The sequence below is a fragment of the Scomber japonicus genome, chromosome 17 (genome assembly GCF_027409825.1).
Source record: "Scomber japonicus isolate fScoJap1 chromosome 17, fScoJap1.pri, whole genome shotgun sequence".
Lineage (NCBI taxonomy): Eukaryota > Metazoa > Chordata > Actinopteri > Scombriformes > Scombridae > Scomber > Scomber japonicus.
In genome coordinates, this window is record NC_070594.1 from 6,323,250 (window position 1) to 6,339,648 (window position 16,399).

Here is a 16,399-nt window from a genome sequence, read left to right on the forward strand (position 1 = left end):
ATTTTGAAGGAATTGACTAGTTTTTAGTTTGGTTTTATTTTGAAGGAATTGACTAGTTTTTTAGTTTGGTTTTTATTTTGAAGGAATTGACTAGTTTTTAGTTTGGTTTTATTTTGAAGGAATTGACTAGTTTTTAGTTTGGTTTTATTTTGAAGGAATTGACTAGTTTTTAGTTCGGTTTTATTTTGAAGGAATTGACTAGTTTTTTAGTTTGGTTTTTATTTTGAAGGAATTGACTAGTTTTTTAGTTCGGTTTTATTTTGAAGGAATTGACTAGTTTCAGTTTAGTTTTTATTTAGTTTTAGTTTTTCAGGTATAAAGAGAAAGCCTTGACTTTCAGAAGCTGAAAAGGATGAAATATGGTTTATCATCAAGTCCTTTTTAATTTCATTCTTTAACCACGAAGCATAGCGGCTGCTGCAGGACAGGAAGTAATGAAGCTGAATTTAACTGCAATTCAGTCTAGTTTGAGTTAGTTTTACATTGTTCATTGTAGTTTTTATTTTAATTTCAGTTAACTAAATTATTTTTTCATTGCTAGTTTTAGTTTTAGTCTTAGTTTTCGTTAACTATAACCCATGAGAGCTGCATGGTTAGTCTTTTAATCGATTATTACATTATTTTGATAAGTGATTAATCATTTAAAGTCATTTTTTTAAGGTAAAAAGTCCAAAACTCTCTGATTCCAGCTCCTCGGATGTTGATGTTTTCTGCTTTTTTTAAAATATCTTTGAGTTGTAGATGAAACAAGACATTTTAAAGATGCAATTATTTTACACTTTAAGAATAAATTATTATAAAATGACATCAGAACACTGAAACAATAAACTTTACTGGGAATTTAATAATTATATATTAAGTTTTAATTATTAAAAAGGGATTAAATAGACATTAAATGCAGCCTATACATCTTTAAAACTAAATATTAAACACTGATACCGATATATCTGTGATCAGCTGATAATATATGGATTCATATCAGTCGGACTCTAATCCTAATAAATCTCTATTAATGTCTCATATGTGAACAAAGGCAGATGTTCAGTCTCATTAGAAAGCTCTACCTCTGGAGCTTAAAGCCCGGAAGTTTAACCGGTCAGGTCGAGGAAGGACAGGAGGAATGAGGAAGGAAGGAAGGAAGGAAGGAAGGAAAGGAGTAAGGAGGGCTGGAGGAACAGAGGAAGGGAGGAAGGAAGGAAGGATGGAGAAAAAGAGGAAGGGAGGAAGGAGAGAATGAAGGGTGGAAGGAAAGGAGGAAGGAAGGAAGGAAGGAGGGAGGGATGGAGGAAAAGAGGAAGGGAGGAAGGAAGGATGGAGAAAAAGAGGAAGGGAGGAAGGAGAGAATGAAGGAAGCAATGAGGAAGGAAGGAAGGAAGGAAAGGAGGGATGGGGGAAGGGAAGAAGGAGAGAAGGAAGGGTGGAAAGAAAGGAGGAAGGAAGGAAGGAGGGAGGGAGGAAAGAAGGAAGGGTGGAGAAAAAGAGGAAGGAAGGAAGGAAAGGAGTAAGGAAGGAAGGAAGGAAGGAAGGAAGGAGTAAGGAAGGAAAGGAGGAGGGAGCAAAGAAAGAGGGAAGGAGGGGAAGAACGAAGGAAAAATTAAAGAAAGAGGAAGGAGGGAAGGAACAGTCAAAAAAGATGGGGTCAATTTGACCCGGGAGGACGACAGGAGGGTTTAAAAAAAAAACAAAAAAAAACTATACATCTTTAAAACTAAACATGTCGGACAGCTTGAACACTGATACCGATATGTCTGTGATCAGCTGATAATATATGGATTCATATCAGTCGGGCTCTAATCCTAATAAATCTCTATTAATGTCTCATATGTGAACAAAGGCAGATGTTCAGTCTCATTAGAAAGCTCTACCTCTGGAGCTTAAAGCCCGGGAGTTTAACTGGTGACCTTTTTAATTTTACTGCTTGTTTTTTACCGTTTGACTCGATAATGGAGTCGAACCTCAAATCAGATTATAGACTCTGATGTTGTTTTAATGTTTTAATGGATGGATGTGTGTTCTTTTCTCTCTCTGTGTGTGTTTGAGGAGCTTCTAAATTTTATTCCAGGAGACGGAAAACTGTTACACAACTCCACCACCACCTCAACACACACACACACACACACACACACACACACACACACACATTTTAACATGATTGAAAGGATTTCAGAGGATTTTCCGCTCCATCTCGCTCCGACTCACCTCAGGTTAAAGTGAGGTTTAAGTCGCATCCCCAAAATTAGACCTCCGGTATTAAATGACTAAATGGACCTTGTGGCACCATTAACTTTATTGTTATAAAACAGTTGTACTTTAGAGAGAGGGGGGGAGGGAGAGAGGGAGGGGGGGGGGGGGGAGAGAAAGAGAAAGGGAGAGAGAGAGAAAGGGAGAGAAAGAGAGAGAGAGAGAGGGGCAGAGAGAGAGAGGGGGGGGGGCAGAGAGAGAGAAAGAGAGAGACACAGAGAGAGAGGGGGAGAGAGAGGGAGAGACAGAGGGGGAGAGAGAGAAAGAGAAAGAGGGGGGGAGAGGAGGAAGGAGAGAGAGAGAGAGAGAGAGACAGAGAGAGAGACAGAGAGAGAAAGGGAGAGACAGAGAGAAAGAGAGAGGAGACAGAGGGGGAGAGAGAGAGAGACAGAGGGAGAGAGAGAGAGAGACAGATGAAGAGAGAGAGATAGAGAGAGAGAAGCAGTCAGCTGTGTTTTCCACCTGTTGAGTAATTAATTAATGTCGAGCTTCAGTTTCCTTCCAAAAATTGATGTTTCGTATTTGCAATTAAATTCTAGCGACACACATCAATAAGGTAAATGGGGGGAAGATTATATAACGAAGCTTTTTGTCCTTTTTTTATCATCTCATTTTCAATAGTGCTCCGTTGTTATGGCAACGATACCTAAATACAAATAAAGAAAAATAAACATACAGTAAAAATCAAATCAAAGCAGGTTAGGATTAAATTACAGCGGCTGTGTGATACGGATACATCATGAGTGTGTCAATAAAGTTATATAAACTCTGATTAGACACGCTAACACTGAGGCTGCGTTCACTGTCCGCACGCTGGGATTCAGCAGATCTGAAGTCAGCAGAGTTTAATAGTTTCATTTCAAACTATGGAGATGCAAAAAGTTTAAAATAAGACATGAAATAAGTACAGCATAGTTGAATAAATGCAAACTTAATATGTGATATAAACAGTGGTGGAAGAAGTAAAAGTAAAGGATTGATGAAAAGAGGAAGGAAGTTAGGAGAGAAGGAAGGGAGGAAAGGAGTAAGGAGAGAGGGAGGGAGGGAGGAAAGAAGGGAGGATGGATGGAAGGAAAGGAGTAAGGAGAGAGGGAGTGAGGGAGGAAAGGAGGAAGGGAGGAAGGAAGGAAAGGAGTAAGGAGGGAGGGAGGAAGGAAGGAAGGATGGAAGGGAGGAAGGGAGGGAAGAAGGCTGGAAGGAAGGAAAGAAGGAAGGAAGGAAGGAAGGAAAGAAGGAACGAAGGAAGGAAGAGTTTAATAGTTTCATTTAATTTAATAAACCTACGGAGATGCAAAAAGTTTCAAATAAGACATGAAATAAGTACAGCACGTTTGATTAATACAAATTAAATATGTGATATAAAGAGTGATGGAAGAAGTAAAAGTAAAGGATTAAGGAGGAAAAGAGGAAGGAAGTAAGAAGAGAAGGAAGGAAGGAAGGGAGGAAAGGAGTAAGGAGAGAGGGAGGGAGGGAGGGAGGGAGGGAAGGAGGGAGGAGGGAAGGAAGGAAAGGATTAATGAGGAAAAGAGGAAGGAATTAAGGAGAGAAGGAAGGGGGAATGAAAGGAGGATGGATGGATGGAAGGAAGGAAGGAAGGAAAGAAAGAAAGGAGTAAGGAGGGAGGGAGGGAGGAAGGAAGGAAGGGAGGAAGGAAAGAAGGGTAAACTGAGTATTGAGTGCAAAATCTTCTTAAAGTAGCAAAAGTAAAAGTACTTATTATGTAAGATGGCCCAATTTAGAGTCAACAGTTTGGACACATGTACTAATTTAAGACTTTTCTTTATTTTTAATATTAAAAAAAGTAAAAGTAAAGGAGTAAGGATGAAAAGAGGAAGTAAGGAAGGAGAGGAGGAAGGAAAGGAGGATGGAAGGAAGGAAGGAAAGAAATGAGTAAGGAGGGAGGGAGGAAGGAAGGAAGGAAGGAAGGAGAGGAGGATGGAAGGAAGGAAGGAAAGAAATGAGTAAGGAGGGAGGGAGGAAGGAAGAAAGGAAAGAAAAGAGGGGAGGAGGGGAAGAAGGAAGGAAAAATTAAATAAAGAGGGAAGAAGGAAGGAAAGAAGGAACAGTTAAAGGAGAGATGGGATCAGTTTGACCCGGGAGGACGACAGGAAGCCTCTCAGTTCAGCCTCCGTCTATAAACAGGTCGTTTTAGCTCCTGACTCTTTTCGGGGTGCTGAGTCACGCTGGTGTCTTTCCGTGACTCATCAAGTATTTTACCTGTTAGATTTATTATCAATTAGCCGACCAAATAGCTTCAGATGTCTCCGCGTCTCGTTGCCGTCGACAACGTGTTTTAACTGAAGAACGAGTAACGCTGCAAACGAAGCTTTTAATGTGAAGCAGTAAAAAGCAGGAAGAGGCTGATGAGGCTGATATCTGAAAGTAGAGACACAGGAACTCAGAAAACTTCAAACCACAGAGTTAGAATCAGTTAGAAGCAGATCACACACACACACACACACACACACACACACACACACACACACACACACACACACACACACACACACACACACACACACACACACACACACACACATACACACACACACAGACACATACACACACACATACACACAGAGAGACACAGAGACACACACACATATAGACACACACACGCACACACATACAGAGACAGAGACACACACACACACACACACACATACATACAGAGACAGAGACACACACACACACACACACACATACATACACACACACACACATACACACACACACACACACACACACACACACACACACACACTGCTGACATCCGGCGGTTCAGGAGGCAACATCAACAGACCATGAAACTGTAGTAGCAGCATTTCAACTACTTTTTATTTATTGTTCTCTTCTCATAAATGTCAACCTATTAATACATCTGCACACCTTTGAGCTGAAATCAGATCAGAAATATGAGTTTTAACACATGACGGAGCATCCAGGGCAGATTTAAACCCTCGTTTTTGACTTGCAGGGAGAGTTTTTACACAGGTTCACTTCGAGTTTTGCAGCTTTGAACCTTTTTAACGTAAATATCCGACGTCATAACAGCATCTAAATGACAGAAAGGTAGGTAGGAAGGAAGAAGGAGGGAAGGAAGGGAGGAAAGGAAGGGAGGAAGGAAGGGAGGAAAGGAAGGGAGAAAGGAAGGAAAGGAGGAAGGGAGGAAGAGAGGAGAAAGGGAGGAAAGGAGGAAGGAGGAAGGGAGGAAGAAGGAATGGAGGGAAGAAAAGGAAAGAAGGAAGGGAGGAAAGGAAAGAAGGAATGGAGGGAAGGAAAGAAAGAAGGAAGGAAGGCAGGAAGGAAGGAAGGAACAGTCAAAACCGACTGAGCATCCAGGGCAGGTTTAAACCCTCGTCTTTGACTTACAGGTTCAACTCGAGTTTTGCACCTTTGAAAAAAAAGCCTAATCCGTCCCCTTTGACTTCCCACTGTTTAAAATGTCGTCGATATCGTTACATAAAACCCTCCGAACGATGACCTAACCGCTGACCTAAATATATAACCTGCTGCCTTCCTACAGCAGACTGCAGGTATCGATCTCAGAGAGGGAGGGGTGAGGGGGGATGAGGGGGGGAGGGGAGGGGAGGATGACCCAATCAAACCCCAGCCAGCAATCAGAAATCAATATCAGCTCATCAGTGGAAATTCACTCGCAGGCAGCGTCGGCGGGTTTCCTCTAACGCGGAAATGTCAGTTTGAACTAACGCAGCGTGCAACAGTTTGTGAGATTGCGTCATTTATCTTTTATTCACACGCTTAGTTTAAAAAAAACCAAAAGAGAACAAAAAGAACAAGACGAGAAAAAAACTAATTAATCATTCCTCCTGTTCAGGTCAAGGAAGGACAGAAGGAAGGAAATGAGTAAGGAGGGAGGAAGGGAGGAAAGGAGGATGGATGAAAAGAGGAAGAAATTTAGGAGAGAAGGAAGGGAGGATGGAAGAAAGGAAGGAAAGAAGGAAAGGGGTAAGGAGGGAGGGAGGGAGGAAAGAAGGAAGGAAAGGATTAAGGAGGAAAAGAGGAAAAGAGGAAGGAAGTAAGGAGAGAAGGAAGGGAGGAAGGAAGGAAGGAAAGGAGTAAGGAGGAAGGATGAAAAGAGGAGAGAAGGAAGGGAGGATGGAGGGAAGGAAGGAAAGGAAGGAGGGAGGGAGGAAGGAATGATGGGAAGGAAGGAACGAAGGAAGTAAGGAAAGAAGGAAGGAAGGAAAGGAGTAAGGAGGGAGGAAAGAAGGAAGGAAAGGAGTCTCTGTCTCTCTCTCTCCCTCTCTCCCTCTCTCTCTCTCTCTCTCTCTCTCTCTCTCTGTCATATCTCTCTCTCTCTCTCTCTCTCTCTCTCTCTCTCTCTCTCTCTCTCTCTCTCTCTCTCTCCTTAATGAAGAAGGAAAAGCAGGAAATGAGATTTTAATGATTTAAAGGTTAGAAAAATAAAACCCCACCAACCACACGTCTCCTGGCTGTGAGCGTCGTCGTTACGTGGTTCATAATGTGGTCATGATGAATAACTGTACCTGTGTCGTCTTGTGTCTCCTCAGAGGAAGTCTCCATCAGCATATCAGTGTCCAACTCTCAGATACAAGAAAATGTGGTAAGTTATCCGACACGTCACGACACGTTTCTGAAGCTTAAAGGACCAAACAGCTGCCAGGTGTCCATATGAACATTAAAGAGGTTTTCCTCTCTGTAATTATTCCTCCTGTTCATACTGACTATTAAAAGATCATTTAAAAGTAGATGTAGCGCTTATATGAGGCGTCAATAGGCAAGGCAGTTTTATTTATATATAGTTTTTATTTATTTTATTTAAAAGAGCTCAATCACAAGCACAGGAGAAGAGAAATGTTTTTAACCTGGATTTAAACATGATTTCAGTTCTGCTGGTAGTTTGTTCCAGTTGTGTAAAAGCTGCTTCACCATGTTTAGTTTGAACTCTGGGCTCAACTATCTGACCTGAGTCAGTAGATCTCAGAGCTCTGGGCTCAACTATCTGACCTGAGTCAGTAGATCTCAGAGCTCTACTGGGTTTATTTTAAGTGTGGCTGAAACTGATGGGGATCCTGTCAAAAGTCAAATTCATCCTGGGACCATGAATGTCTTTAAGCAATTTAATTAAAATCTATGCAGTTTATCCCCCTAGCTCTTCTATTTTATGTGATATTTTTCACTTCACTTCCTGAATATTCACTGGCTTCATTATCAAGTGTCAGAGAACTAACAAGGGAAGACATACTCTATCCTGAAAACCACTGACTCTTCTTTAAAAATCTCTTCTCTTGTTCAGGATATCAGTTCAGTGTATCAGATCTTTGCTGACGAGGTCCTCGGCTCCGGACAGTTTGGGATCGTCTATGGAGGTGAGACCCGGCACCAGTGTGGCAGCACAAGATGGAAACAGCTGCAGTTTTTGGCATCTTGTGGATCATCACCGTATTTCCCGCCATTTTCTGCCCATTCTCTTTAATTCTAGTTGAGTTAAAGATACATAAAGAAAAAGGCTGATGATCATTTGTTCCCTCTCATCCTCTGTAGGTAAACACAGAAAGACCGGCAGAGACGTGGCGATCAAAATCATTGATAAAATGAGGTTCCCCACCAAGCAGGAGAGCCAGCTGAGGAACGAGGTCGCCATCCTGCAGGTACGACTGCTCGCTGCTCAACATCGCTTCAAATAAAGTCAAATGTTCAGGTCAAGGAAGGAAAGGATTAAGGAGGAAAAGAGGAAGTAAGGAGAGAAGGAAGGGAGGAAGGAAGGAAAGGCGTAAGGAGGGAGGGAGGGAGGAAAGGAGGAAGGATGAAAAGAGGAAGGAATTTAGGAGAGAAGGAAGGGAGGAAGGAAAGGAGGAAGGAAGGAAGGAAGGAAAGAAAGGAGGGAGGGAGGGAGGAAAGAAGGAAGGAAGGAAGGATGAAAAGAGGAAGGAATTTAGGAGAGAAGGAAGGGAGGAAGGAAAGGAGGATGGAAAGGAAGGAAGGGAGGAAGGAAGGAAAGGAGTAAGGATGAAAAGAGGAAGGAATTTAGGAGAGAAGGAAGGGAGGAAGGAAAGGAGGATGGAAGGAAGGAAAGGAGTAAGGATGAAAAGAGGAATGAATTTAGGAGAGAAGGAAAGGAGGATGGAAGGAAGGAAGGAAGGGAGTAAGGATGAAAAGAGGAAGGAATTTAGGAGAGAAGGAAGGGAGGATGGAAAGGAAGGAAGGGAGGAAGGAAGGAAGGAAAGGAGTAAGGAGGGAGGAAGGGAGGGAGGAAAGAAGGAAGCAAGGAAGGAAAGGAGTACGACTGCTCGCAGCTCAAGATCGCTTCAAATAAAGTCAAATATCAAACCCGATCGTAAAGACTGGATGTAATAGCTCCATGTCACTGTTAACGTTCCCGTCTCGTGTCCGGCAGAACCTCCACCACCCCGGGATCGTTAACCTGGAGTGCATGTTCGAGACCCCCGAGCAGGTGTTCGTCGTCATGGAGAAGCTTCACGGCGACATGTTGGAGATGATTTTATCCAGCGAGAGGAGCAAGCTGCCTGAACGCCTCACCAAGTTCCTGGTCACACAGGTCAGTGACGACCGGGAGCTTCTGAACGACGGCAGACACATTTGATTAGTGTCTCGAAGAAAATCAACTCAGACTTGTGCTGTTTTATAGAAAATCAACAGTTTAGAGGAAGCATTTTAATGTCTTTCATCCCATAGGTTTGGTTTTACGACACATTTGATTAGTATCTCCAAGACGATGGAAGTCAACTCAGACTTCAACAGTTTAGAGGTCTTTCATGCCATAGGTTTGGTTTTACGATACATTTCATGTTTTCCTTCAGTCTCACCGATCTTGTCAATCTAATTTCCAGCAAACAAGCTCTAATAGACACTGAACACACCAGCTCAGCACCAAACACCAGACAGACACAGTTCACACACTAACTGGTGAAGGAAGTGGATCATCTAGCAACTAACAGACATTTAGCCAGACATTTAGTTTTTGGAGACCAAACCAGAGCTGAAATGAGAGTGAATATTAGGCTTACATCCAATCGTTGGACACAAATACGACTCCAATGGGATAACAATGTTGCTCTCGGTCTGTTGAATTTGAAAACGGACAACTGTTTGCTAGCACATTATAGTGTTTCCAGTCGCCAAGTGGCCAAAAATCTATTAACCCTCCTGTTGTCAGTTTTGACCCAGGAGGACAACGGGTGTTCTCCTAAAAAATGTTTGTATTCTTTCATTTAAATGAGGCCTATTGACCATAATTTCCAAATATATGTGTAAAACCTGGGGTGATAAGTTGGAATGAAGTTGGCTAAAAAGGTCAAACACAGAATTGGGTGATAATGTAGACCTTTATGCTTTATAAACAGTCAAATCAGACCGGGTCAACAGTTGAACAGTCAATGGAAAGACAATTGATACAGTTTTAAAAATGCCACAGGACCTATTTATCAATTTTATCCAGACGATGATTTAGATACAAAGTTCAGCATAAATTGGACAGTTTTACGGGAATAGCAATGTTATTATTATAGTCTGTCGAAACCAAGGACCAAATGAAAGGCCTGAAAGCAACTCATTAGTCTGAACAGCTACAGGAAGTTTAAATTATATCAAAAATTCTGTCTGATTTGTCTCACTGGAGTTTCACTGGAGTGTGCAGACCTTCTCCAGCTGTTGGGTGATATACCAGTTTGTATATTGTGTGTCCACAGATCCTGGTGGCTCTCAGACATCTCCACTTCAAGAACATCGTCCACTGTGATCTGAAGCCTGAGAACGTTCTCCTGGCCTCAGCAGAACCCTTCCCTCAGGTTAGAACAAATCCTCTTAATACTGTTAGACTGGACCCCATCTCTCTTTTGACTGTTCCTTCTTTCCTTCCTCTGCTCCCTCCTCCTTCCACCCTTCCATCCTTCCTCCTTTCCTCCCTCCATCCCTCCTTATTCCTTTCCTTCCTTCCTTCCTTCCTTCCTTCCTTCGCCCTTTCCTCCCTCCATCCCTCCTTATTCCTTTCCTTGCTTCCTTCCTTCCTTCCTTCCTTCCTTCTCTCCTAAATTCTTTCCTCTTTTCATCCTTACTCCTTTCCTTCCTTCCTCCTTTCCTCCCTCCCTCCCTCCTTACTCCTTTCCTTCCTTCATTCCTTCCTTCCTTCCTTCCTTCCTTCCTTCTCTCTTAAATTCCTTCCTCTTTTCATCCTTACTCCTTTCCTTCCTTCCTCCTTTCCTCCCTCCCTCCCTTCCTCTCTCCCTCCCTTCCTCTCTCCCTCCTTACTCCTTTCCTTCCTTCCATCCTTCCTTCCTTCCTTCCTTCCTCCTCTCCTAAATTCCTTCCTCTTTTCCTCCTTACTCCTTTCCTTCCTTCCTCCCGTCCTTCCTTCTGTCCTTCCTTGACCTGAGGACAGCAGGAGGGTTAATTACAGAAATGTCGTCCTGTAGTCTAAAGGCACGTTCAACCTCTTTTTTTCCTCAAGGTGAAGCTGTGTGACTTCGGCTTTGCTCGTATCATCGGGGAGAAATCTTTCCGCCGCTCTGTCGTCGGCACTCCGGCGTATTTGGCTCCGGAGGTTCTCCGCAGCAAAGGCTACAACCGATCTCTGGACATGTGGTCAGTCGGTGTCATCATCTACGTCAGTCTGAGCGGGACGTTTCCATTCAACGAGGACGAAGACATCAACGACCAGATCCAGAACGCTGCCTTCATGTACCCATCGAACCCCTGGAAGGAGATCTCAGAGGAGGGTAAAGAAACCTACGTGTTTGGGGCATTTTCAAGGACCAAACTACAGAATCTCAAATTGTGACATAAAGATACCAGAGCTGAAATTATTATCATGCCTATAAGCAGTTTTAGGCAAAGTTAAGGCAAGGTATTGGTTACTTAACACCTCATCAACCAGCTAATACATGCAAGAACATTTGAGGAGGAAAGCATCACTGTTTGTAGTGCTGGAGAGAAAATAAAGATAAAGGTCGCCAATTCATAACTTGTCTGAGTGAGACTGGTTGTAAAGCTGACAGGATTTCTTGGTTCTTCTCCACAGCTACAGACCTGATTAATAACCTGCTGCAAGTGAAGATGAGGAAGCGCTACAGCGTGGACAAGTCACTGAGCCACCCCTGGCTGCAGGTAACCAAACTGGTTCTTACTTTCAGAAACATTCAAAATAAACTGCAGCAGGACAGGGATTCAAATCTGAAAACCGGTGATGATGGAGACGTTGATGATGGAGGTCCAGCTGAACCAAATGTTATCTAATAGTAAAAAAAGTGCGATCTCGGAAGCTGCTGACATGGCTAAAAATGTCAGACAGAAGGTTGCTGCACATTAAAGGTTATTGAACTCTCAAACTTCTGCCAAGAAACAAATTCACTTTATTTTCAGAGTGATTCTTTATGAAACTTTAGATGAAGATGAGCTCAGAATCAAGAATCAAGCTGCTATATTGTCTTTCTGTTGAAATCTCTCTGAGAACAATGACCTGAATCCTGATCAAACAAACCTACCGGGTAATAAACCTGATTCAGATTTTAATTCAAGAGAAGATAAAACTGTAGTTGTGTTTGGATGTGGTGCCATGCTACTAAGTGGAAAAACTGCCCAAAAGTTACTGTGATATGTAATTTAAGGCTACAACTAATGAGTATTTTTATTATTACAATTAATCGATTAGTTGTTTGGTCTATAAAATGTCAAAATGTAGATCACTGCTTGGCACAACTCAAACTGATCTCTTAAAATGTCTTCAAGCCAAAGATATATAAGATAAAAGAAACCAAAATATTCACATTGAAGAAGCTAGCAGCAGAGAATTTGGACATTTTCGACTCAAAATCTCAAAATGTTGTTATTTCTTAGATGTTTTAATGAATAAATGTCTTTGTGTGTTTTGAAAGCTGAACCAAATTAATGATGCTTGAGTCCAAAATAGTTGCAGCTCTAATGTCATTAAAGTAGTAACACTGTGTTCTCACAATCTGCAGTTTACATGGACAAATAAGTAACAAAGAGGCAAAACATACATCAGAGTATCGTCTGCATATCGAAACACAAGACCTTGCTTTGCAGTTTTTTGGAGCAATCAAATTCTGTATTATTGATTTAATGGTTTTATTTATTGTCGTTGTCGTCTTCCTGTAGGACTACCAGACCTGGCTCGACCTCAGGGAGTTCGAGACGCGGCGTGGCGAGCGTTACATCACCCACGAAAGTGACGACGCCCGCTGGGAGGAGCACGCCGACGAGCGAGGCCTGTACTACCCCAAACACTTCATCATGTCGCCCAACCTGGACGACATGGATGAGGACCCCTAGTGGCGTCCGAGGGGCCAAAGTTTCTTTCTTTACAAAGAAAAAAAAACCCAGAGGAAGTGGTTTGCAGCGGATGCCTTGGAAACCGTCACCATGGAGACCGTGAGCTCTACGTAACACGGCGCTGAATGATGTGCGAGGTCGTGACGGTCGGGCAGCTGTGTGAGGACACTGTGACATGCTCACTGCGGCGATAATTCAGGTCCAGAGTAAAAAAAAAAAAATTAACACGTTTTTTGACCTTTTTTTTTTTTTCCTTTTTCACTGCCTTTTTTTCTACAAGCCATAAATAACCAACAGACCCTGTGAGAGATTTGTTCCCAGAATTTCAACATGTAGTCTTGTGAATAAACATCTGCACTGCCAGTCAAAGCCGACGAAGGGCTAGCTAAAAAGAAACAAACAGAGAATTAATCTACTTTCAGCTGAAATAGGATATTTTTATGACATCATTCTTACGTAAAGCTGTGTAAAAGAGGACAAGTTGAAGTTGTTTTATGTGACGTTTACTGGAAAACAGAAAAAACAAACGCGTCATTGTCTTGAATATTTTTCTGAGTATAATTTTGATGTTCATGTTGGGATGTCTTTGCACTATTGGGAAACTCTTTTAAAGGGGAATTACACTGAGAATAACTTCGAGTTTGTCAATCTGCAAAAAGTGAATTGATTTCTTAAAAAGGTGGAACATATTCTGCTTTTATTTTATATACTCGGTCAAAGTTATCTCTACTTCCTCCTCGTAATGACGTCAGATTGTTGGTGCGTGCACAGAAACAGCCGTCCATTGCTTAGTCTTTGTTGCTAAGGTTGTTGCTAAGGCCGTAAGTCAGTAAGCCAATCAGAACAGAGTGGGCTCTTAAAGAGACAGGAGCTAAAACGGCCTGTTAAGAGACAGAGGCTGAACGGAGGGGCTGCTTAAAGAGCCAGTAGAAGATAAATAAGGAGATTTTAACTTGTAAATCATACAAAAATATTCCAGTAGAGCTCCACAATATAAATATAGAGACCTGGAAACATGCAGAATATGTCCTCTTTTTACTTTCCAATGATTATCTGTTTTTTGAGAGTTGAAGAACTAAAAGGTTTAAAAGCTGTAATGGTCATTACAAAACAGAAAAACAAGATTATTGGATATATTTTAAAAAATGAGTCAATTGTATTTTACAGTCTTTACCACTAGTTGGGTAAAAATGTGGCGTTTATCTTGAGGGTGACGTCACATGTTCACAAAATATTTGATATTAATATAATTCCTATATAGTTGTGGCCATTCTGACTATGCATCAGATATTGCTGTTTATAGATTCAGGACATATTAGCATTTTTCCAAGCTAACATTATTGTGCTAAATGCTAAATGTCAATATGTTAAAGGAATATCGTTCTACTTTTCAATCCTGGTCTGTTCATGCTCATTTTGCACTTAACCAGCCTTGTTGTAGAGACTCAGGAAACGTTAGCATTTCATCATGCTAACGTGCTAACGAACATGCTACAGGCTAAATCACATGTTATATACGATTTAATTATTTTCATAGCTGTGGCCATTGATTCTAACTTTTGTTGGATGAATTCAGGAAACACGTTGAGGCCAAATAAAGCAAAGAAACAACAAAAAGGAGTGTGAGCCTCCTGAAGCTTTAATCAACTTTTTACATAAATAATTTCACACACAGCAGGAAACGCATCACATACTAAACACAGCATTTAGTTCAAGTTCAAGACTCAATCTCATAAAACTCATTTAATTTAAAAGGTTATTCCACAAAATTTCAAACTTTTGCAGAAAAACAAATTCAAGTTATTTTCAGAGTGATTGTTTCTGAATCTTTGGGTAAATGACGAGCTGAGAATCGAGCTGCTAATATTATTGTCTTTTCTTTTGTCTTTTCTGTGAAAAACCTGCCTGAGAAAAAAAAAAAAAAGATTCAACTGAACTGTTGTAGAGCGTCGTTGATCCTGATCTGACTCCAGCCTGAGAATTTATTTCATGTTTTATATTTTTGCAAGAAATGTTGTTTTATGTGGAAGATTTTTGATGAGGAAATATTAAAGATGAATGGGAAACCACATCATTGTATCTGTCACAGTTATTCAGCTGATGTCTTTTATTATATATAACAAGTCTAATAACTAGTCCTGCCAATTATTTTCTGTAATTAATACAAATGATTTTAAAAGGATGAGGTAAGTTTGGCTTGGATGAGGAATTAAAGTGGATGAAAAAGTAGTTTCAAAACAATAAATAATCATTCTTAAAGTCTCAATCATTATATTTTGATACCATAAATGCCGACTGAAGGAAGACTGACTTTAATTATAACTCTTTCTCATCACTGATAGATTTTAGTATCAGTTAATTATTACCAGTTTCAAATTATGAGACATTCATATAATTTTATGTGATGTTATGAGTGATACAGGAATACGTGAAAGGAGGGATGGAGGAAAGGAGGAAGGAAGGAAGGAAACAAAGGAGTAAGGAGGGAGGGAGGAAAGGAGGAAGGAAGGAAGGAGGAGGGAGCAAAGAAAGAGGGGAGGAGGAAGGAAGGAAAGAAGGAACAGTCAAAAGAGACATGGTCAATTTGACCCGGGAGGACGACACAAGAGTTCAGATTTGAATATTTCCCTTTTAATCTTTTTATATTTTTTTGGTTTTGCTCTTCGCTTCATAATAAATACAGAAAATTAAACATTTACTGAAATCTTAATGTAACACTGGTAATAAAAAGATGATGAAGCTTCCACTGGACGGATGTTTTCACTTCTTACATGATGATTTATTAAGTTACACAGAACGTTTAAAACTTAACTCAGATTTAAAGGCACTAAACATTTTTAACTTCGGTGTCAATTTCCAGGTGAAAAACCATTTTAATCATCTTTAATTTGAGGGTTTTAATAAAAAAATAAATAAAAAAAAAACCTTCTAATTTCTTCCAAATGTCTGAGTGTGACTCATCAAAGCCACACACGGAGATCCTTCTTCTGAACCAGGAGGGAAGCTGATAACGATCCCCGGCAGGATGTTTGGAAACGATCATTTAATTACCAATTCTGAACACGATCGCCCTCGCTCCGCCGCTCTTCAGGGCGACGGCTGCTTGTTTTGGCAGCCGTGACCCGCCCCAACCTCACCCGCCTCACCCCCACATGTGTAACTGAATCTTTTAATTGCTACCGGTGGAGCGGCCGGCTCGTTGTGAATGGCTGCTGCACAAACTCTGAGCTCAGCTAACTGCTTCAAGATGTGGCTGCAGGCAGGCGGCCGAACGGCGGCGTAGCGAGCAGGAGGAAAGAGATCCTCCTGCTTCTGGATGACCTTTGACCTCTCTCTGTATCAAGTGTCGGTATGATCTGAACTTTAATCACCGAGGTGTCGACATTTTCACCTTGTTAGGCAACTGTATGTGTCGCCACTTAAAGAATAAATATTTTAAAAAATGCACAATATTTATATTTTTGATGGATTTTTAGATTTAAATGTCTTAACTAAACTTTACCCTCCTGTTGTCCTCAGGTCAAGGAAGGACAGAAGGAAGGACAGAAGGAAGGACAGAAGGAAGGACAGAAGGAAGGACAGGAGGAAAGAAGGAAGGAAAGGAGTAAGGAGAGAGGGAGGGAGGAAAGGAGGAATAAGGAAGGAAGGAAAGGAGTAAGGACGAAAAAAGGAAGGACTTAAGGAGAAGGAAAGGAGGGAGGGAGAGAGGGAAGGAGTAAAGAGAGAGGGAGGGAGGAAAGAAGTAAGGACAAAAAAAGGAAGGAATTTAGGAGAAGGAAAGGAGGGAGGGAGGGAAGGAGGAAGGAAGGAAGGAAAGAAAGGAGTAAGGAGGGAGGGAGAGAGGAAAGGAGAAAGGAAGGAAGGA

The 16,399-nt window shown here is 41.4% G+C and overlaps 1 protein-coding gene across 1 annotated transcript in view; it reads left to right on the forward strand.

The window, feature by feature from the left end:
* Positions 1–13,613, forward strand: part of LOC128377507 (serine/threonine-protein kinase D3-like) — a 65,284-nt gene extending 51,671 nt beyond the window's left edge. The window contains exons 10-17 of the mRNA XM_053337460.1: positions 6,777–6,829; positions 7,523–7,595; positions 7,771–7,877; positions 8,624–8,785; positions 9,936–10,034; positions 10,694–10,961; positions 11,264–11,349; positions 12,361–13,613. Coding sequence (XP_053193435.1) covers positions 6,777–6,829; positions 7,523–7,595; positions 7,771–7,877; positions 8,624–8,785; positions 9,936–10,034; positions 10,694–10,961; positions 11,264–11,349; positions 12,361–12,534 — 1,022 coding nt within the window. The 3' untranslated portion in view covers positions 12,535–13,613. The remainder of the gene's footprint in view (positions 1–6,776; positions 6,830–7,522; positions 7,596–7,770; positions 7,878–8,623; positions 8,786–9,935; positions 10,035–10,693; positions 10,962–11,263; positions 11,350–12,360) is intronic.
* Positions 13,614–16,399: the final 2,786 nt, after the last annotated feature.